Here is a 22,805-nt window from a genome sequence, read left to right as displayed (position 1 = left end):
TTAAAATAACAAAAGTAGTAAAAAAAAAAAAACAATAGTGATGTAGTATGTCCATTGACATCTTACCGTGTGTAAGCATCACATGCTCTGGCAGACATGATCTTATCCCAGTCTTCAGATGGTGAGAACAAAGCCAGAACCATCACCAGATTTCCACAGTGATGAGACAGGGGGTCCAGTTTGCTTAAATTACATTTTATTGATTGATTGATTGATTGATGCTTGGCCCAAGAGGGACGCATACATGCCAATAAGTGTGTGTGGATGTCAGAGGACAACTTTGTGGGGCTTGGTTCCTTCCTTACACCATATGAGTCTGAAGGGTCAGATTCAGATAATCAGACTTGGCGGCCAGTGCCTTCACCCACTTAGCCATTCTGCTGGCCCTGGGTCTAGCCTGGCCTCAGAGTCTGTTCTCTCAGCAGTGTGATTGTATGACTAGTGTATATGATGTGAGGGAGACAGTGTGTGCGTGTAGTGCACTGTCTATAACGCAATCGGTTCTTTCATGATGAAAAGCAATGAGAAGTCACCCAGTTCTTTCTGAAGGGAGATGATACATACATAATAACATATAGGATAAATACATAGGAAAAGTTTGGGAAGCTGTCACTCTTGATTGATCGTCTGAGTTGGCTGAGAGCTTCTGGGATGGTTGTGTTGCCTCCACACTTCTTGTCATGTCTGAATTCTCTAGAGAGGAGGTGTACTGCACCTATAAATATCAAAAGGATAAGCATGGTAACTGAAGAAGATCTTCCATAATCAGAGTCTGCTATAAACAAGAGGAGGCATATTAAGCCGGGTTTGGAGCTAGAAGGCCCTGCTCAGAGACATCGTCAACTGATGTCATACAAGGCCTTTGAGGACTGATAAAATCTGGATATACAGAAGGGGCCTGTGTAGCATGAATAATAAAAACACAGAGACATATTGGAGTTCAACCTGAAGATCAGAAAAGCAAAGCGACCTACCACTGGCTCTTCCCATTACCTCACACTGAAATGGCGACCCTGCCTCCCCTAATCCTCAGAATGAGACTGAGTTGAGACCTGTCTCCTCCCATTTTATATGCCTCTCTAGCGCTGGGATTAAAGGTGTGTGCCATCACTGCCTGGCCTTTATGGCTGACTAGTCTGGCTGCTTTGCACTTATCTTCAGGCAAACTTCATTTATTAAACACTACAGGCCTGCTTGTCCCATGACCAAAGACACGTGTCCACATCTTATCCCCTAACCTCACTTCTGAGAGCCCAGGAGGCCACCGTGCACACTTGTGGTTGGGCATTTTACTGTAAGCTGCCCCTGGACAGTCCAGACTCCGAGTTTGGTAAACAATCCTTGGCTGCTATATCAGAAGCTTAAGTAATAAAGCCAAGGGCTTTGGCTTTGGGGTCAGAGTGCCAGAGAGAGGACTTCAGCCTGGACACAAGTCAGCAGCAAATCCTTATGGGAGAGATGCTAAAGTCATCTTTTAAAACCCGAGGCTTAGTGATGGTGGGCACGGTGTCTGGAATAGTGCCTCCAAGGGAAGTGTGCAGAAAATATTAGGTCTTTACTACCAAGGGGCCCTCATACCTGACGGGCACGTTTTCTAGGGATACCTATTTAATAGATGTCTCTTTGATGTGAGATGCCCTTTAAAAGGGAAACTGCCCATGCCCAAATCTGATTTCCTCTGAATCCTGCTTCTCTCATTTTCTTCAGGCAGCAGAGCAGCCACCCTGAGTACAGCTGATACCTGGGAGGGTCAGCCCTTGTCATCTTCCCTTGCTGACACCAGAGCTGTGGCAGGCATACCGCAGCTCATCTTTAGATTCGAGCCTTTGTCGTTTGTTTGTTTTGGCCGTGTTCCAGACCAGTGGGGTTAGCGTGGACTTGGGTGTCACTTCTTCAGTGCACAATTGAGACTGAATTTGTAGCTGCCTTTGTTTGCCTTATGTAGTTAATTAATTAGCTTCAATTAATCTCCTGCTGGTTCCCTAATTCTGCCGGTTAAAGGATGCTTGAACTTTGGGCTAATTAGGAAATCGTAGCTGAAAGCGACAAAATGTAAATTGGGAACCGAGTGAAAAGAGGCAGTGTGGTAAAAACCTAATGATTTGACTTTGGTACCTGGAGCCCACAGGAAGGTGGGAGAAGACAGCCAGCTTCACAGTTCCCTCCGACCTTCACATGTGTGCTGAAATGCTTCCCCTGAAATAATAACACAGAAAAAAGCCTTCAAAAATAAATTTAAAAAAAATTTAAGCAAACAGTGTGCATGTGTACTTAGGCCAAAATACTACCTAAGGGTCATTCCTCAGGTTTGTCTGCCTTTGTTTTTGTTGCAGGGTCTCTCTCTGTCTGAGATCATGCAGATTTGCCCAGGCTGGCTGACTAACCAAAGCTCTGTCTGTCCGTCCCCTTCCGCCCTCAGTGCAGAGATCACAAGTGCGTGCTACCATACCTGGCTATTCCCAGAAGACACTGTTTTTTAAATTTATTTATTTTTTAAAATGAATATATGCGTGTATACCTGCATACCAGAAGACGGCATCAGATCCCATTATAGGTGGTTATGACCCAGACTCACCATGTGGTTGCTGGGAAAAGAACTCTGGAAGAGCAGTCAGTGCTCTTAACTGCTGAGCCATCTCTCCAGCCCCAGCAGACAGATCTTTTTAAACATACAGAGTTATGGGAAGTTTTTAAAGAATGGGGAGGGAACTGAGTCTTCTCTGGAACCTGCCTCCTCTCTGCCATGGGTGCAGTAGCTCTAAAGACCTAATTTCAATTCCCTCAAACTGTGGAAATGCAGCCATGTTCAGAGACACCCCCCCAACACACATAGACACGCACGCATGCATATATACACAGACATACACACACGCATGAACACACAACAGAGACACACACACGCACACACAGACATACACACACACACATGTGCGTGCACATGCACACACGCACACAACAGAGATAGACACATGCACACACACAGAAAAATGCACACACACGCACACAATACACTACACAACAGAGACACTCACGCACACACACACACAGAGACACAGCGCACAGAAACGCACACGCACATCCACACAAATGCATGCACACACAACAGAGGCACACACACAGAGAGACACACGCACACACATGCACACAGAAACGCACACACGCACACACACACACACACACACACACAGTTACTAGTCTCATTGGTCTAGATTTGTCAGGTGGATACTCCCAAACCAATCATAAGTGGCCAGGGGATAGGGTCACTTTGTTCCCCCATTGTTGCTTTTACTGTAAGCATAACAACATAGGGGTAGATTAGTTTCTAGAAGGCTCAGGAGGCACTGGGCAGATGCCAACAGTTTTTGTTCACTAAGTTATCCCTCATTTCTTCTCGTACAGTAAAAAGTGGGCAATTGTCGTCATCTCTGGGCTGACTTCAGGTAGCCCCAACTCTGAACTTCCCTTTTTGGAATAGAGGTTGTTCATTTAGTAACTGGTTTGGTTTCTTTCACTCTTGGCAGTTTGCCGGGAGCAAGAATATCTTACTCAGCAAGAATATGTATCAAACATCGTGGTCTCGAGTTAAAGAATAACAGGCCCGAAGGTTGTGTTCTGAAGTGGCTTACGGCACTCAGGGAGCTGAGACAAGAGGGTGGCCACAGCGGCCAACCTGGTCTGTAATGAGAAACTGTGTCTCAACTCCTAGTGTGCCCCACCCTGGAGGGAGAGGGGCAGACAGACAGATAGACAGACAGATCTGGGGACAGTTCTGTTTGATCAGTAGTCGCTTCTTGCCAGTTAGCTGAAAAAATTGCTGCGTAATTTTTGTTTGACTTGTTTCCTGGATAGAAGACACGTGGAGCCAGCGTGGGCAGGCACTAGTGTGCAGCCACATGTGGGTCTCCTGCGGATTATTATTTGAATTTTGTGCCTCTGTATATCGTGTGTATACATGGTACTCTATATACATGTATACGTGTGTATACATGTACTCTGGCAACTTGTGTCTCATGGGTATTAAGTATCTTTTGTTCTTTCATTTGTGTTTAGCACATTTATTTTACTTACTAGCTGTTTACATGCTCTTGGCATAATGTAAAATACTTTCCATTATTGAACATGTCTAAGTGACATTTTCCATAAGTGAAATGTATACACTCCAAAACCAAATCTTTCTGCAGTGTGATTACACAGGAGTTCATTTTTAATGAATGATTCTGTGTGCGTGCGGTAATGGAATTCCTCTCTTGCTTGAGTTTTGGGTTCAGCTGGGCTCATTGTCCTTCACCAGCTCTGGAGATCTGCAAGTCCTGGGCCTGCGATTTTTGTGCGTGATCCTTCCTGCCCACTCGCAGATGGCGCTGGTAGTAGAACTAGCTGGCTCTGACGCTGGAGCAGCAGTGTGTACCACGAGTCCCCGGCTGCTTGGCTAACCCACGTTCAGCATAGGAGGAACATTCTGTGCGTCAGGATACTGCTAATGTGCTTCTGTGTCCCCAGGGTTGATTGGATCTAACATCCCATTTAGGAATAAAAGGGGAAAAGGGGAAACGAGGCTGATTTTTTTTTTTTTTTATGGACAGAGGAGGTTTTTTTTTTTTTTTTTTTTTTTTTTTTTTTTTTTTTTTTTTTTTTTTAGAAGCATAGCTCTGATCTGAATTAAGAGAAGTACAATGATGTATCAGCTATGCATTTTAATTTATGCAGGTTCACCTAAACCTTACTGAAGAGGGCGTGGGAGAAGACCGTATGACTCAGTGCAGGTGTTCAGCGACATGTAACTGTTGTTACCTCTGATAGTTCTCCTGGACTAGACCACGCCATGGCCTCTGTGCAGTGTGCACCCTAAAACCAAACAGCAGCTTTCTCTGGCGCTAAGCTGAAGATGCATATAGCATGCTTGCTCCAGCAGCAGGGGAGGGAGTATTGAATGTGGTTACTGAAAGGATTCACGCGGTTCCTTCCTAGGGGATTAACATGATTATCATTTTTACAATGTGTGTTGTGCTGGTAGCGTTTTTATTATGAATTGTGACACTGCACATCTACCCTAGGATGTCATTTAGCCTGTTTTTCAGTCCTTTATATTTCTTGTGAACTGGTAGTTTAGGACATGGTTTACTACAGGCTTGACCCCCTGGGGTTGCTACTGACCTCCCACTCACAGGCAGTTATGCTGCTTGTTAATCTGAGCTACTGTGCTCTGCAGCCAGATGCTCCCAGCAGCCAAGGCTCTGCTGGGGGTGGCTAGCACCGCAGATTTCTTTCTGCCATTTTAAATGGAGCTCTAGGCAAAGAACAGGTACTCTATTGCCCCAAGAAAGTAATGGTTTATTTAATAAAAGAATACTCAGTTGTGGGGACCTGGGTTCTTGTCCTCAGTCTTTTATCCTTGTGTGTGGCTCCGCTGGGTACTTGGCGGTGCCAACTCTGGGCACATGGCGGTGCCAACTCTGCCTTGATTGACCCATAGCTCACGGAGAACTGTTTCAGTTGTCCTATCCGAACATCCCTAAGGAAGTTCTGATTGGTCAGCTCATCTCTCTGGCCTTCACCAGCTGGCTTGTGGTCAGAAGGGCTGCTCTCTTGACCCATTCATCTGTAGCCAGAGAATCAAGTCCAAGTGGGTTTGCCATTTGCCAGTCTGGGCAGGTGATCAACTTCACAGAGACTCAAGCTCTCTAGCCAAAATGTTTCAGGTTCTTGTGGGGATTAGATTAAATAATTTATGTCAGTTCCCCACGGGTCTGTGATTAAGTGTTGGACAAGTCGGCCTGTTCTTGCCTGGTTTCTCAGCCTAGGCCCTCACAGCCAGGCAGCATTGCTATGGGCAGCACAGCCGAGGGGAGCATTACCTGGGAAGGGAGTGTGGGAAAGACATCCTAACACCGTTTCTAGGCTTCTAGTGTGGAACACCTTTCCCTTCCCCCAGTATTTTTCCACTTTTAAGCAATAGACTCAGATCCTGGATCATGGGAGACAAAGTCCAGACGATTTGCCGTGAGTGTGGGGTGTGTGTGTGGTCTACCATTAAGACAAAAGAAAAAGTAACATCTAATACGTGTGGGAATATGATGGGCATAGATTACTTCTTGTGTTAGACGCTATTGACCAAATTTTAAACACAGGATTGATGCATTCTGAAATGTTTCCTGTGTGTGCCTCCGGATAGAAGTTGATTTGTGGTAATTAAGTCTTAATGCACCTTGTGAAGTTTGGGGTTGTCTTAGTTTGGGATTTATTTTATTTCTTTCTCTGCTATGTCACTGACCAAATTCTAGTATTTCTTGTGATTTTGATGTGGGAAAAATTATCAACTCGTTTTGAGGTGTTGAGGTAACTCTCGAAACTATTGGCCTCAGTAGATCAGTTTAAGAATTGGAACAACAAAAATGTGCATGAGAATGTGTGTGTGAGTGTATGTGTGAGTATGTATGTGAATGTGTGTGTGAGAGTGTGTGTGAGAGTGTGTGAGTGTGTGTGTGAGTGTGTGTGAGAGAGTTTGTGTGTGTGTGTGTGTTTGTATTTGTATGGGATGTATATACATATGTGGATGTTGGGGTCCAATATTAATCGTGTTGCTTTTTTTCTTTTTGTTGGGAGGTGATAGGTTCTTATTGTGTAACTAATGCTGACCTAGAACTTGCTTTGTAGATCAGGCTGGCTTCAAGCTCACAAGGATCCTCCTGCTTCTGCCTCAAGCCTTGAGATTAAAGGTGTTTGCCACCACTCCTGACTTAAAGGTCTGCCACCACCTTGCTTTTGAGACAGGGTCTCTCACTGATATGCAGTTGACATATCTGGCTAGGCTAGTTGGCTACGAAGGTCCGGGAACCTGTCTTCGTGGGCATCCCAGCACCAGGATTATATAAGCACACACCACTGCACCTGGCTTTTTAAAGTTTATGCACTGGGGATCTAACTCAGGTCTATATACTTGTTGACAAAGACACTAACCAGCTCCAGAAAAAAAAAAAAAAAACTTAGTCGTCTTTCTTCACTTACAGAATTAACCTGTTGTAAGTGATCACTTGAAATGTGAAGGGCAACAGATTGAAAACTTATATTAGAAATTTGTGAACTGAGATAGTTTTTTGTCATCATGATAAATATCTGAGGTAAACAACTTAAGAAAAAGGAGGTTGAGGCTTATACTGACTCATTATTTGGGCCTGGCTGCTTGCCCCTGGAGCTCCAGGCCTGCAGCAACACAGGGTATCACGACAGGAGCATGTTGTGAGGATGCAGCTCTCCTCATGGTGACCAGGAAGGAAAGAGGGAAGTAGGAAGGGGACAGGGTTACAATATTGTCCCAAGTACCTAACTTGCTGTCTCTAGATGCAGCTCACATACGTTCTGCCAACAGCCCCAGCTCATGGACCAAACCTTCAACACATAGGCCTTTAGGATGCGTTTCAGGAGAACTTAGCAGGGGTCACAAAGTTAGTGTTCCGATATCATTCTGTTGCTGTGTTACATGCCTGACGGGAAGCAGCATGAGCCGGAAGGTTCCCTTCAGTTCACAGGCCCAGGTCCACTAAGGCAGGCACCTTTGAGACAGCCTGTCACATCATAGTCCCTGTCAAGAGCCGAGAGAAATCAATGCGTACACCATACTCTGCAGCCCACTTTCCCAGCTCAGGACTTCTAAAACCTAGTAAGAAGTATTTTTGCTACTGATCTCAAAGGGCAGGTGCTAAGAAAGGGCAAAGGAGCCAAAGAAATCCTTAGTAGGAAGCAGGAAGAAGGGATTCGAAGAATCTCAGTTAATTTTGTTTGAGCAATTTTCATAAATAGCCTCTCCCGGGATCTGTGCCCGTATTTGTCAGAAGAAATAGCTCAGTTGCTGAGATTTCCTCTAAGCTGCGCTCTGTTCCTCAACCTTGACGCTGGGGTGACTTCTAGGACCTGATCTCTACTCTCTGGCTTAGAGGATGAAGAGCATTTTTGTCTGCCTGTGAGCTGTGGTTATTCAGAGACTCACTTGGCTGCTCTTGCTTACAGTTGCTAGTTCATGTCTTACGACCTGACGGGTGACGGTGGCATGGTGAAGAGCCACCGCAAGCCATTCTTTTCCCACTGTTTGTGTGATAGGACTGGCAACTGGCTTCAGCCATCAAAAATTGGTGTGGGCTTGCTGTCATGGTTTTATTAAAGTGCCTGTCATGTGAGGAAGTTATAACCTGTGATGGTTGAGGAGGCGCTCAAGTCCCCAAGAAGACCCTGTCACTACAGGGAGCTCAGTGAGCAGATGTCCCAGCACTGGGATTAAAGTCATGCCTGCATTGGGCTGGCCGTCCAAGGTGACTGAGGAACAGCTTTGAGCAAAAGTGCTGGTGGATGAAGACAGGATGACCTTGAACTTCTGACCCTTCCACCTTCTATCCACTGGGATCATAAGTGTGCACTGCCATGCTCAGGTTTATGTGGTACTGGGAATCGAACCTAGGGCTTTATGCGTGCTAGATAGGCAAATGTTGTATCATCTAAACAAGGTTTCTCTCCGGGAACTGCCACCTATTCTATTAGCTAAAGGAGAGCATTCAGAAGTCCTGAGGCATCCAGAATCATGAGATGTAAGGACACACATACTCTAACTCAGATTTTTTTTGTTTTTTGTTTTGGTTTTTGTTTGTTTGTTTGTTGTTGTTTTTTCTTTTAGAAATCTCCAGTCACTGTCCTGATTGTAGGAACAAGGAAATATGAGTTTGGGGTGGGAGGAGGAGATGATCTTAAGCCACTGCAGACCTCCTTAGTTGGCTCTCAAAATGCTTTCCATAGGCTGGTTAGAGCTGCGGAGTCTTGGGCCCTGCTCTGCCTGGATCAGTGTCCACATTTCACAGAGGTTCACACTCTCCAGCTGAGGGGTCATACTGTTTCTAGTATGTGCAGAATAGCCGTTTGCTGACGTTGAGGGGTTAGCCTGTGCTGTGCTGGCCGGCAAGGCTACCTTGCTTGGATGTGGGACTCTGGGCAAGACAGTGGTTTGTGGGAAAGGAGGGAGGAAGCCCACGACACCCTCTCACGGGGCCCACATGTGGTCTAATGCATTTCCTGCCTGGGTTGCTTTGATGGAGTGCCCCACCTATCCATATTCTGCCTCTTTCTTATCAGGCCACAGACAAATGTGGCCTCTCTGGGTTTCCATATCACTCAGGGCAGAGGTCATTTTTCCAAACCCACGATGCTACCATTCGTCACATGTCCACTTAGTTTCTGTCTTTTTTTTTTTTTTTTTTTTTTTTGAGATCAGGCAGAAGGTAAGCAGAGCTCACATGGAGCCTCGAACACGTTGCAGATGCAGGATGCCAGTCACTAGCTGCAGTAATTATATTCTGTGCATGATCTTGCTTCCTGTCCTCCTCTGTCCCTGTCATTATCCTGGTATAGAGGCAGCCATTTTAGGCTTTCAAAGTGGGAAGAATTGAGAGGGAGCATGGTACTTAGAGGACTTGAGAAGACGTTTCAGATTCCGTGTCCACGCCTGAGTGGAAGCAGAACCTATGCAGATGCCTCCACTAACAGGCTCTGTGGCTACTAACAAGGAACCCCAGTGTCCTCCAGTCCCTGCCTCAGAGTTGCTATGGTGATGGACAGCCGTGATGCAGCAAGCATCCCATGTCATGCCTGCTGTGTGGAAGACCTTTTGAACAAGGAGGCATTTCTGTTCATGGCTTCCAGGAGTCGGAAGCGTAGTAGGGGTCTGAGGTGAGAAAACAGCTCCTTAGCATCCACTGGTGGACTCTGTCATGGCAGAGGGGCCTGGTGGGTCCTTCTCATTGTGCTATGGCTTGGCTTACATGCTCGAGGTCAGGTTTCCTGTGTGTCAGACTGACTGAGTGCCCTATGGTGGTTATTTAATATCTTTGAGGTTCGGATTGTCTCATTTGTAAAATCTGACTCAAGGGGCTGTTGAGAAGGCTTCTGTGAAAATGCATCAGACCACACCAGAGTTTGGTGCAGTGTGAGAAATTGCTGTTGCTTCCCCTTTATGGAGACCAGGAAATCCAGGTCTTACATAGTGGGTGACTCTCACAAGCCTGTTGCTCATGTGGGGCAGCCCAGATATTAGGGTCTGTGTTATGTAACCCCAACATTGTACCTGCCATTAGTAGGAACTATCTACACCAGCACTCCCCAGATACCTGTTCTTGGGGTTCCCTCCTCAGTCCCACACCCTTCTTTTTGAGACAGGTGCTCATGTAAAATGCTTGCTTCAAACTCACTGGGTAGCTGGGGTTGAATTTTAGCTTCTGGTCCTCCAGCCTGTACTTCCTACATGGTAGAATTACAGATGTGTGCCGTCACGCCCAGTTTATGTGGTACCAAGGACGGAACCTAGGACCTAGTGCATGCTGGGCAAGCACAGAGAACCAGCCCCAACCCCACCAAATTCTTATATTAGATTAAAACAGATGGCAATAAAACCATGTTGATTACATTTTAGAATGCTGCCTATTATATTTAATAACAAACATCTTGCTACTTATGGTGTATATATGTGTATGTGTGTGCACATATATGTATGTGTATGCACATACACTAACATCAGCAGCATGTACAGATTTATATTCCTATTAAAAGTAGCCTAGCCATTGTCAGTACTCACAATGACTATATTTTGTTTGTTTGTTTGTTTGTTTGTTTGGTTGGTTGGCTGTTTGGTTTCTTTCTGAGATAGGATTTCTCTGTGTAGCTCGGGCTATCCCAGAATTTGCTTCGTAGACCAGGCTGGCTTCAAACGCACAGAGATCTGCCTGCCTCTGCCTTCTGAGTGCTGGGATTACAGGCGTGTACCTCTATGCTCGGCCTCCTAATGATTTTTTACTGTGGCAAAGCTGCCGTAGCTAAGTTCACTAGACAGACTGTGCCACTGGTCATGTTGACTGTTGAGATTCCTTCTTAGAAGAAGGTGGTGAAAGGGTCCCTGGGCCCTGAAGTGCTGGCATATATGGGAGAGTGATCAAAGGGGACTCCATCCCTGTGACTGTGGGGAAGCCATCATCCATGCCGAGGAAAGGTGTTTCAATGCAGCTGCTTCCAGGCCACCCGTGCTACTATAGGAGACTTGCCCCTGCTCTGGGAGCCTAGTCACCTCCTTGGCTCCCCAGGTAAACTCTGGTGGAATCCTACTTTGGTTTGCCATGGGGACTTTATACCAAGGAGCAGACATTGTTACACTCCCCCAGGGAAGGAAAACAACATCAGAGAGAGTCATGGTGGGGTCTCTTCCCTCAATCCCAGATGCCCATTTGGCCAAACCACACCCTTAGGAAAACAGCAGTCAGCTTTTGCTTTTAATGATGACTTGAGCCCGAGGTGGGTCTTGTTAGCCCAGTGCAGGAGTCCTGACAGGGATAACTGTCATTATCAAAAACGCAGGTGGCTCCTGGTTTTCTCCGTATACTAGAGCTCCGAGTACCTTCACATCATAAGAGGGCTAGTGTGCTGTTAAAGGAATGACCTTGTCTGGCTTCTTCTTCAGGGTAAAGAGAGACAGGAGACATAGAAATGGGACCTTTTTATAAAAATTGTGATTACGGTTTCTGGCTTTTAGCTAATACAATTATGTCTGTGGATTTTTTAATATAGAGGAAGTGACTACCAACCCTACCAGTGTTAGATCAGTCTTGTATATTAATGCCATTGTCCTTGACAAAGTGAGTTTCTCTCTGACGGTGCAGCCACTCTGAGCCCCGCACGCTGGTTTGTTTCCCTGATTCCAACGCTCTCAGCCGTGGTCTTTTTGCTTCTACAGGCCGGTTGACTCACTAGCTCCCTCAATGAGCTACACTGGCACTGTTCCTCGCTCTCTCTTTTCTTTGGATCCCTCTCCTCAGCTTAGCAATGCTCACACATCTCTGCATCCCATTGGAGTCATTTCTCCTGGGGAGAGCCTGAAAATTGTCCCTGGCTTCTTCAGGCTGGAGTACCAGGTTCAAGGTCCCAGCACCTGCACCTCCACGGGTGTTTGTCAGCTCACTGCCTAAGGGAATCCTGTGGTGAAAAGTCCCTGATACAAATCCAGGTTAAAGTTTTTGTTCATCTCCGTCAAACCAAGCTCAGGGGACACCTCCCTTAGCCTTTCCAAACCTAAAGAGAGTCTGTGAACTTGGACTAGCACAGAGTGACATCAAATTAAAGGAACTTCTGCCTTCTGGCTTGTAGAAAGCCCCCTGGGCTGTGGTGTTTGCTATTGTTATTGAAATGAATTCATCATCGAATGTGGTTAGTTTTGTAAAGGAAATCAACAGGTATCTTGACGGGAGAATTAGAGCTGGGGTGTGAAGCCTAGTCCTTTGGAAAGGCCTCCCAGGAGCTGGTGTTGCAGGGTGAGGATGCCCTTGCTGCTCCGTGAGGAGCTGGAGTGGAACTTTCTGGGGAGGAATAGCAGATGCAAAGACTCGGAGACAGGAAGGAGCTTGATGAGAAGCAGAAACTGTGACCTCAGATTGAGAGCAGGGAAGGAAAGTAGAAGGAGATAAGATCCCGGAGGAATTAGACCCAACGGACGCAGGGCATGAGGTCAAGAGACCGTGTAAGCACGGGAGAAGCCGCTTGGTCCTGAAACTCAGAACTACTCTGCACTGGATGTCTGGACTGCCTCGCTGATCTGTGTTCCGCTATTAACCCCTTAGCAATAAAGCGTAGTTCCGTTAAGTAGAAAGTGAATTCAGGGTAGCTCGGGGAGACTTGCAAGAATCAGGGAATCAGGGTGGACCCCAAATAACACCTCTAACAGGTGTTCAAGTATCTAAGGATACTTTTCAGCTGCTGCTGGGTAGAGGAGATGCCACTGTTGTAGCACCTTCAATAGAGCATGGCTTCCTATCTGTCCTCACAGCCCCCTCTGACTGATGTGTAGCCGCCATTGCCTACACAGAGCCAGCTCTGCAGGGTCCTGGCTACCCAGCCTCTAGGATGAGAGCACCTAGTTCAGCTAGAGCTCTGCTGCTCTGGCTGCAAGGAAGCCTGGGAAGTGAGTGGGCAGGGCTTTCTCTTTAGTAACATTTGGGCTCTGGTTTGCGAGCTAGGGACTCCCTAGGCCCAGGAAGGGAGTTCAACTATAGGGCATCCACACACGCACGCATGTACACACACCCTTGGTTGTTAGAGATGTCCCAGGCCTTGCTGGTCAGCCTGGAATCAAGAGGCCTCTTTAGTTGCTTTTAGTGGGTGGTGATGCTTTGAGAAGAATTTTGACTTCTTTCTTCCTGGACAATGATAATTTAAAAAACAGCCCTGATTTTGGAGACAACTATCTCTCTCTGGGATGCGAGGCCAGGAGCTGTGTTTGTGCAGGTGTGTGGGTAACAGGTTTCCCCTGTGTTTATCAGAGATCTGCATTCCTGCTGGAAATGCCTGGCTATTGTCAGCCCTCATAATTGGTTCATGTCACAGACGCATGGGCTGTATTGTCTATCTGCAGTGCTTCAGCAGAGTTTATTGTTTATGTATGTGGTCTCCAGGAAGCTGCACTCAGAACTCTCTGCCTCATCAGGAAGTCTCTCTTAAAGGTACAGCGTCCTGGGAGAGGCCTGGATAGGAGCAGGTGCGGCACTTCCAGTCAGACCTCTGTTATCCCTTGGGTGGGAGCGTAAGCCTTTTCCCAGCATCTCATTGGTTTGCTGCTTTTCAATGTTTGGTGTTTCCTTTTTGATTTTGATTTAAGGGGGTGAAAGTAGCAATTTTTATTCTTCAGATACACCCAAACACACATTTAAAATTTTTTTTTTAAAAAAAAAAGAAGAAGAAAGTGCTCTACTGTTGTGTAGCCTGAGTTGTGGGGACAGAGTGCTGCTTAATAGCTCGGTATTTTTCTTAAGGGTATTTTTCTAGAACTCTTGGACTTTTTAGAGGGACACAGTAATGTTAAGGAAGACATTAAAAAGACACAGGCACTCAGGAGGCTGAGGCTTAAGGATTGCAAATTCAAAGCCATCCTGGTCTGTCTCATTAGACCCCATCACAAATGAACAAACTCTAAACAAATAGAAATAAATGGAAGAAAAATCAAGATTTCTCCTCTTTGAAAACAAACAGAAAATGTTAAACCTATATAAAACTAGAATGTGGTGTTCGATAGCGTCCCCATATCGTTTGCTCTGCCTTACAAACACTCCGGTCAGTGCCCTGTCGTCCTGTGCTGTCCATGCACAGTGGTGAGGAATGAAGGCATCATTACATGGACAAAGGAAGTAACGCGCCTTACTAACTCATCCGAGCAGTACGTGCCCATCCTAATGTAACCACCCTCACATAAGCCTAACACAGCCAGGTAGGTGCAGCTTGAGGTGCCTTGAGAGCAAAGGGCTAATGAGATGATGGCTCAGCAGGTAAAGCCACTTGATCACAATTGTGATTGCCTGGGCTCCATACCCAGAACTCACCTGTCGGAAGGAGAGCACTGACTGCTCTGATTGGGTCAAGGAACACAAAAAAATATAAAGAAATGTCGTAACGGTTTGCAGTATCACTGAAAAACAAAGGAGAAACTTGGTAATAAAAAAAATGATTTTTTGCTTTCGTTACATATCTTCACCCAGGAAATTAAAGCGTAGAGTTGTTTTTCTGACATACGCAAATCACTTCTTAAAATCTTCCTGGTTGTTCGAGGTAAGCTTCAAAGTGCTGCCCCACCCCCGCGGTCAGACTTTCTGCTAGTCCCTGGATTTGGCAGTGTAATCGACAGATAGTAAATCTCATTTCCAAGTAAGGAAGTTCTCTGGCTGATAGTGATCAGCCCTTCATCTGTGTAAAGCCTTGTCTCTTCCAAAGAATCGGGCAGAGGTCAGTAACCCACAAGGGTTTCATTTTTGACAAACAAGTTAACCAAGAGGACTCAGCAGTCCCTGGGAAGGGCTGTGTGACGGGGGCTCATGTCTGTGTAAGTTGAAGTCAGACAAGCTTGTTTGCAGCGTCTTGAATGTGCTCTATGGCCATTCTTCAGGCTGCTCACACCAAGTGCCTGTGGCTCAACCCTTGCTGGAAGGGAGTTTTTCTTTCTTCGCCTTCTCTTAGCAGAGCAGTTGACTGGGCAGCTGTATTAGCTTTGTGTTGCTGTGACCACATCAGAAAGAGACAACGTAAGGAAGGGAAGATTTTGGTTTTGGCTTACTGTCTCAGAGGGTTCCAGTCCCCTGTGGTAAGGAAGGAAGGCTCGGGTCATGGCCGTGGGAGCATGCTGTGCAGGCTGGTGGTATCCTGGCTGACCAGAAAGCAGAGCAGGAGTGTTGGCCGAGGGAGCAGAAGACCCACCCACCTCTAGTGGTCCATTTCCTTGGTTTAGATTCCACAACCTCCCAAAATAGATCTATGCTGAAACCATGAGGGATATTTCAGATTCAAGCCATAACAGTATCGATTGCCAAGTAACGTGGGGAATTTGGTTATAAAGGCTCCAATTTGTTCAGAGAGAAAATAAACACCGTACAAAATGTAAAACTGACAAGAGAAGTCCAGAAGATTAGCAGATTAGATAAGATGGCATTCTGTAAGGACCCTACTCCAAAGCACCATTTATTTTTAAAATAATTTGAAATGGTAGATGAGGATTTTTTTGTTTTGTTTTGTTTTGTTTTGTTTGTTATTCTTGACCTTGGGCAGCCAGGTCTGCTCCCAAATTCTTTTCAAGATTTTTGCAATCTTGTAATCTGGAGCGTTGAGTTGAATCTCTTAAGTTAAATCAGCTGTGTCTGGTTGGTCCTGACTTGGGGCGGCATCTGGAGACCTACCCCCCACTCAGAACCAGTAATAAAGCGCGCAAAGCAGCCGCCCAGATTCTGTTGATGGAGTAAAAACAGAGACATTCAATGTGGGGATCTGACTCCAACTAAGCGCCCAGGCTTGACATGCTCTGACGTTCTTAGTTCTCACGGACTTGCTGTGTCGTGATGACTCTCTGCCAATATGACGCCACAGAGACCTGACTCCTCCCTCCAACCATAGCAGAAAAACTTGGTTTTCCCTCATTTCCCCTGAATTTGGCAACAACCTCAGAAGCCTAAGCTCTGTGCGATACTTTTCTGGTGTTGGGAGTTTAGCCAAATCAGTGGGTAATGGTTTTCAATTTTGACCACCGTCGGCATCCCTGTTCTACCGAGATGACTTCGCCCTTTATGATTCAGTGTGCAGAATTATGAGAACTTCAGGTACCAGTAGGACATAATCGTCACAGTTTTGAGACTGTCTTAGAACACCTTAGCTTTTGTGGTAGGTTTGGCATCTCATACACAAATAATAGAGAGATTAAGGAACATGATGCATTTCATATGGGAAGAAAAATCACCATCATTTGCCAAATTTCTTTTCTTGTCACCTTCCTTCTGTCCCCTCCTTTCCGACTTCCTGCTCTCCCATCCCATCAGAGACTCATTCTGGAGAGCAGCCCCTTCCTTAGACCTAAGACCTCCTATCTCCTTCTTAGAGTTCCGGGAAGCAGGCAGGTGGCACACACCTAGTATTGGCTACCTTTTTTGCTTATTTATTATGTATCAGTGTGTGTGTGTGTGTGTGTGTGTGTGTGCGCGCGCGTGCACAGTGGATGTGAAAGTCTGTTCTTGTCTTCCACTTTGTTGAGGTGGAACCGTTTTTTAACTGTCTCTGCTGCTCTGTGTACTCCAGACTGGTTCCTGGGCAGTTCTGTTCCCACCTCTCAGTGGGAGTGCTGGGACTACAGATGTGTATCACCACATCTGGCTTTTTAAAATGGGTTCTGGGGATCTAACTTGGGTTATCAGACTTTGTTTGCCCAGTAAGCCATCTCACCAGTCCATTCGCTCCCTTTTAGTAAAGATAGGATTTTATTGAAATTTGATCATTCTATTTTATGCAAATGAAATTCTCGTAGCCCCAGAAAATATATTGTTTATGATACCTTTGGAGGAAACTGCCTGGAACTTCTCACCAGGAGTTACTGTCAACTGCGTGGAATAGCAACCCAGGAAGAGCAGCCCTTGTGCCTGTGATACCAAGAAGTGGAGTAGAGTGTCAGCAGTACCGAAAGGGCCTTATGGTACGTTTCCCACGTAGAAACAGACGAAGCAACACCCAAGGTGAAGAAAAGTATCACACCACAAGAACCCGTGCATCCACAACTTGATGTGTTTGCTTTTTGTTTTGTTTTGTTTTTTAATTTCTCTCTAGTTTATGTAAGATTTACCTTGAACATCTGTAAAGTAGGGGCGTTGAAAGGAGGATTTTCTTTCTAAGAGGCAGGTGAAAGGTTCCATTGTCAACAAGCCTTCTCTTTTTCAGTGTTTTTGGTTCAGTGTTTCAGATTCATGAACATCAAAAAGCAGTTTTCTTGATGGCTCTTGGATGGTGGTGAGGGGTGAGGTGAAAGGAGAGGTGTGTGTGTGTGTGTCTGTGCATGTGTGTGTGTGCATGTGTGTGTGTGTGTGTACATGTGTGTGTACTGAAGGTGTTCTAAAGGTTCCCCCTGATCGACCTCTGCCACCTAGGCACTGTGTGTGTGTGCACTCATGTGCGTGTATGTGTATACATGTATTTGTGTGTGCATGTGTTTGTGTTTGTGTGTGTGTGTATACTGCAGGTGTTCGAAACGTTTCCTCCTGACCAACCTCTGTCATTATTTTCTGTGATGAAGAGAATGTCAATATTTCCTTTCTGACTTTTGGGGTTTTTTTTTGTTTTTAAACAACAACAACAAAATTTAAAGTAGAATAACACAATAAAATTAAGGCCTCTTTAGATAGAATTGTGAGGATCAGACAAACAGGAAATAGCCAGTAAGGTTCATGTTAAAGCAGCAACGGTCAGTAGTCACAATGTCATATCACAGTGTCATATCTCATGGTTACCATCCTCCACAAATGCACCATTATCGTGAGCTCAGTGCCCAGCATTGGCAGCAGTGAGAATAGACAACTGCAAAGGCATGTTTTAAGCCTGCTGGGGGCTGAGTGAGCTGTGTAGCAGTCCAGTGAGATGCTAGAATGCATTACGACGTGGAAGATGCCCCGGGTGTCAAGTAAAAGGCCTGTGCCATTCGACAATGTTGTTGTCCTGCAGGAAAGACCTTGTCACACCCAGAGGCTTAGGTGTGACTCAGTACCAGGAAAAATCCAGAAGAATTGCCACCATATGTTCCAAATAGATAGCCCCTGGGTCAGATCCAGTCAGCACTGGGTAGTGTGACCCTTGACCACTGTATGGGCACAGTGATGAGGAGTTCCCAGAACAGAAATCTTTGGAGGTTTATGTCTTTCTTTCTTTTAAACAAAATATCTGGATTTAGGCTTTTAAAAAGAAAACTGGAATGTCTGATCACCTTGGGTTGGTTGTTCCTTGGGACTCCCGGAGCAGGAACTGAATAAAAACAGACTTCCTCAGTAGGGCCTGGTGCCCATTGGCCTTTGCCTTCTGTCTCTACCCCATCCTGTAGGCTTTAGTGTTTGTGATTTCAAGGCTCCCTCTGGCTTTAACCAAACTCCCTCTGGCAAAGGGGATTGTGGCAGAACCCTTGGAAAAGACTCCTTTTTCTTTTTACTTCATTCTTGTATATGGCTTGACCATATTACAGTGATTTATTACATGCAAAATTGAAGAGCATCTTTGAATCTATGTTAGCCTCAGACTCCAGCAGTGAAGATTTCAGTTCCTTTATGAGTCCATGTGCTGCAGCTTGAAATGAATGTCACAGGCCAGGGGCTTCTTTATCAACTTCCTCTTGGGGCGCTGTCCCCACAGACCCATTTTGTTCCTGGAGTTCTTGGTCCCATCAGGGTGGGAGCAGCTGCAGAGGAAATAGCTGTGCGCTGGCCTTTCCTTCCTTTCTGCAGGCTGTGCCGAGGTGCCTACCAGGGCATCTGGAGACTTCCTTCTCTCCTTCCTTCCTTCCTCTTCCACCGCTACCTGCCCTCCAGTTTAGTCAGATTCGCCGATTTCATGAAGCGTCGTGGCCACCGCTTTTGGTCCTCTTCCCTGGGCTGTCAGTGGTAGGAAGTCCGAGTCAGCCGAGGGTTAGCTGATGTGAGTGGTGTATCCCTCCGCTGATGTGAGTGGTGTATCCCTCCGCTGAAATGAACCAGACCGTAGCGTACTCTGTTCAGCTCACATGCCCCGTGGATGCTCACCAGGATAAGGCTGGCTTTAGGGATTGGAACTCTTGGAAGGGATTTCCCCACAGATCTTCAGGAGAGGAGAGGCTGGGCTTAAAGAATGTTCCAGGGATTCTCAGGGGATTAGCATTCAGTCTTTAGCTGGATTGCCACCCAAGAAGGTTGTCTAGGGACCTGCGCGAATGTGGGGTTCTTCCTGTGTGGGTCTGGAGCAGGAATCCTTCTCAGTGAGGTATTAGGCTCAGAAAAGGAGACTCCCAAGGGCCATTTGTCACCCACCATTTGGTGGACACACATTACTGAGCATTTCCTGGGTGCCAGCCCTGAGGTGACCCGTGCTTGTCTCTCAGGCAGGGGCACTTTGACGTGATTTCACTTCCTTCTTTCTTCAAACAAGTGCATCCGCTCATGCTCCCTGCAGTAAGAGCCGGCCGTGCCACCTCTGAACATGTCTAAGTACCTTGGGTTCACCCTTCCCTGGTGTGGCCTGGTTTTTGTCCAGTACCCTTTCTAGATGCCTGTGTCCCTTGCTCTGAGAGCTTTTTTTCAAATTTTGTTGCCATTAAAACTGTTTTTTGCAGGCTTAGTTAAAACTTAGCTCCCTCTCCATTGTGTGTGTGTATGTGTGCACGTGTACGCGTGAGCACGCACATAGGTGTATGCGCGTTCGTGTGTGTGAATGTGCGCTTGTGTTTTCCTAGTAACATGAATAGGGTAGCCTTTTTCATAATACCTAAAGTTAAGCCTTGGACTGAATCTCCTTCTGCTAGATAAGTGTCTTGTCCAAATGAACTCTTTCTCTATGCTGGTCCCATGAACCAAGGCTTCCATCGTTGTAGCTACACATTGCATTTAAGAGTTTTACAAATAAATTCTCTCCTCTTGGGACCCTTAAAAATAATAACTGAAAACTCTATTGGAGTGAGGTCTCCTTGGGCTTGAGACCTACAACACTATACAGAGGGTGTCCGTGCTGGATTACTGTGTTCTTCCAGAACGTGTGGGTCATTGTGATACTGTCAATTTTACCTAAGGGAGTCTAGGTTTTGTAAGAATAGGGGATGGGCGTGCATCCCAATAAGACCTTCAGTTAATAAAATGAGAAATGCCAGCCCCGAGTCACTTCTCTAATGATCATGAGACGAGCAGTGAGCCCCTGTGATCCTCAACAAAACAAAAAGGACTGCTTTCAGAAGCAGCTATTTTTAAAAGGCACTGGAAGGGAGATGCCAGATTTGCCCAAGTAAAAAGAAAGCAACGGATGGGTGTGTGGTTACTTTTAAACTGTGGCTCTGTCTGCGTCTTAGACGGGCATGAAGTTCAAGGAGACATTGATGGTCTTTGTACCCAAAGCTGGCCTTCCCGTGTCCCTCCTTGCCTCTCTGCTTCACTCCAGCGTTTACACATAGAGAGCAGCACACGGGAGAGAGCACATCCCAAGGGCTGCTGGGACATCCCGCGTGGCTTTAGGTGGGGACCCGGGGGCACGGCTCCCTTCAAACAGATTCTAGAGATTGGTGCCCCTTCGAATGCCAAAGCCAAGAGTGCTGGGAAGAAAGAGCAGCTGTAGCAGGCAAGGCAAGGAAACGACTGGAGGCAGGAAGCCCTAGGCTGGTGCTCTCAGCTTCTGACACTGGTAACGGATGGCCCCTGTCACTTCCTGTCATGCAGCTCAAGTGGCGGGGAGGAGTTCCCTCAGGGAAACCATGCTCATACAGCTCCGAGAGTCCTGTCCACTGGGCTCTGCTGCAGTCAGCAGCCGGGGAGTCAGGGTGGATGAGGCCAGAGCGCCCCATGGTGTGGTGCTGCTTTTTTCTCCGTACACAGGTAAGTTCCCTGTTGTTCCTGAGCTGGGGCTGGGTGCTCTCAACTCTGACCCATGCCTTCCCTGGGTGCCAGACTCAGAGGTGTGGGAGGGTGCTGTGGTCTTTTCATGACCCAAGTTGCTATGCAGTGAGCTGCTATCAAAAAGTAAAACAACAACAGAAGGAACACAGACCCTGGACAATGGAGCCAGGGTCCTGACTCTCTTTAGGTTGTGTGGGGTGGTTAGGATGGCAGTGTGAGCTGGCCGCGTGTGTTTGCCAGGGTGAGCCAGGTAGCATGCATCGCTGTCACCACCTCCTCAGCAGCTGTGATTGGAGGAGAGCAAGGGGGAGGGCTGGTCACCCTCTGTTCTACCAGGCCAGATTTTTTTTTTAACAATAAACCCACAGCAGTTAATGGGAAGAAAAAGACAAAGAGAAAGGAATGCACACACCTACCTTCACTGAAGGCTGGACTCAAGGTGGATTTCCAAGGTCACCTTCCCTTTGGGTTGGAGAGTGAATGACTGTAGCTCGGAAGATCATTAGGCTTGGAGCCACTCCTTTGTAGGTTTCTTTAATATGACTCTCATGGACACATGGATCTAGACCGGCCCCAGAGGAGACTTCAGGTTCTCCCTCAGTGTGTTGGTGTAGGTTGTTTGGGAACTAGTGGCTGGAAACAGTTTGTCTCTGAGTTGAAGAATGGTTCAGAGTCCCTAAGCTGACTCTCCTGTCTCTTTAGATGATCTGTTTGGGGTTATGTGTTGACGTTTTAGAGCCGCTCTAGTCTCATCAGAATCACATCCCCAGACTAATGATTGCAATCCTGGTCCCAGTTGTATAAGACTATCATAGGTACAGATTTTTTTTTCTTTTTTCTTTTTTTGTTTTTATGGTAAAATTCACGTAACATTTGATGTGCCGCTGTAAACATTTTAATATGTAAAGTTCAATGATATTAAATACAGTCGTAATGCTGCGTGCCTGTCGCCATCATCCGTCTCCAGGTAAAAGCAGAACTGAGTTCATTAAACAGTACCCAAGTTCACTACCATTCTACTTCCTGTCTCTACTGTGTGTGTGACTGTACGTGTGTGTAGTGTGCGTGTGTAGGTCACACATAGGTGTCCTCCTCAAGCACTTGCCACCTTACTATTTTTTAACATTTGTAACCATGATTGTTGCGTGTGTGTACGTGGCATATGTGTGGGCATACTTGCACAGCTCACGTGTGGAGGCCGGAGGACAGCTTTTTGAAGTTGGTCCTCTCCTTTTTGTGGATCCTAGGGCTCAAGCTCAGATCCTCAGGCCTGCCCTGCAGGCACCTCTACCCTCTGAGTCATCTCACTGAGCATCTACCGCATCTCTTGAGACATGGTCTCTGGCTGAGCTAACAAAGCCAGTGTCTGCTTTCCCAGCTCTGTGATTGCAGGACTGGGGGCCACCATACCCAGCATTACGGGGACGGTGGGGTCCAAACTCAGACCCCCATGCTAGAATAGCACGCTTTTTATCACCTGAGCCATCTCTCTGATGTTAACTGCTCTGAGTATTTGGGAGCTGAGTCAAACAGGACCTGTCTGTAACTGGATTGTGTCACATAATGTCCTCAGGGCTCATCCATGATGTAACATGTGTCAGAATTTTTTCCCTTGAGGCTGAATAGCATTCTGTTTTATGTGCCACACATTTTGCTCACTTGCTCATCCCTCTCTGGCCCTGAGTTGCTTACGTGTTAAAACATGTAAGTGTTGTGAACAATGCTGTTACACATATATCTTTGAGACCCTACTTTCACCCCAAAGCTGGGTCATAATTATGAACACGCAGGAACCACTGTACAGCTTCCCACAGCAGCTCTGCTATTCTCCGTCTTGCCTGAAGTACACAAGGATCCCAGTTTCTCTACATCCTT

General features: G+C 46.4%; 1 protein-coding gene across 3 annotated transcripts in view; it reads left to right on the top strand.

The window, feature by feature from the left end:
* The window catches only part of Arhgef3 (Rho guanine nucleotide exchange factor 3), a 295,751-nt gene that overhangs the window by 105,391 nt on the left and 167,555 nt on the right, over positions 1–22,805 (top strand). Inside the window, exon 1 of one of the 3 annotated variants that reach the window (XM_048420870.3) lies at positions 20,758–20,909. The exons of the other annotated variants lie outside the window; for them this stretch is intronic. Coding sequence (XP_048276827.1) covers positions 20,859–20,909 — 51 coding nt within the window. The 5' untranslated portion in view covers positions 20,758–20,858. Of the gene's footprint in view, positions 1–20,757; positions 20,910–22,805 lie in introns of those variants that run through there. 3 annotated transcript variants of the gene reach the window in all.

This window comes from Myodes glareolus, chromosome 5 (assembly GCF_982192425.1).
Source record: "Myodes glareolus chromosome 5, mMyoGla1.1, whole genome shotgun sequence".
Taxonomy (NCBI): Eukaryota; Metazoa; Chordata; class Mammalia; order Rodentia; family Cricetidae; genus Myodes; species Myodes glareolus.
Note: the sequence above shows the minus strand (reverse complement) of the source record. Positions and strands in the feature narration are given on the sequence as shown.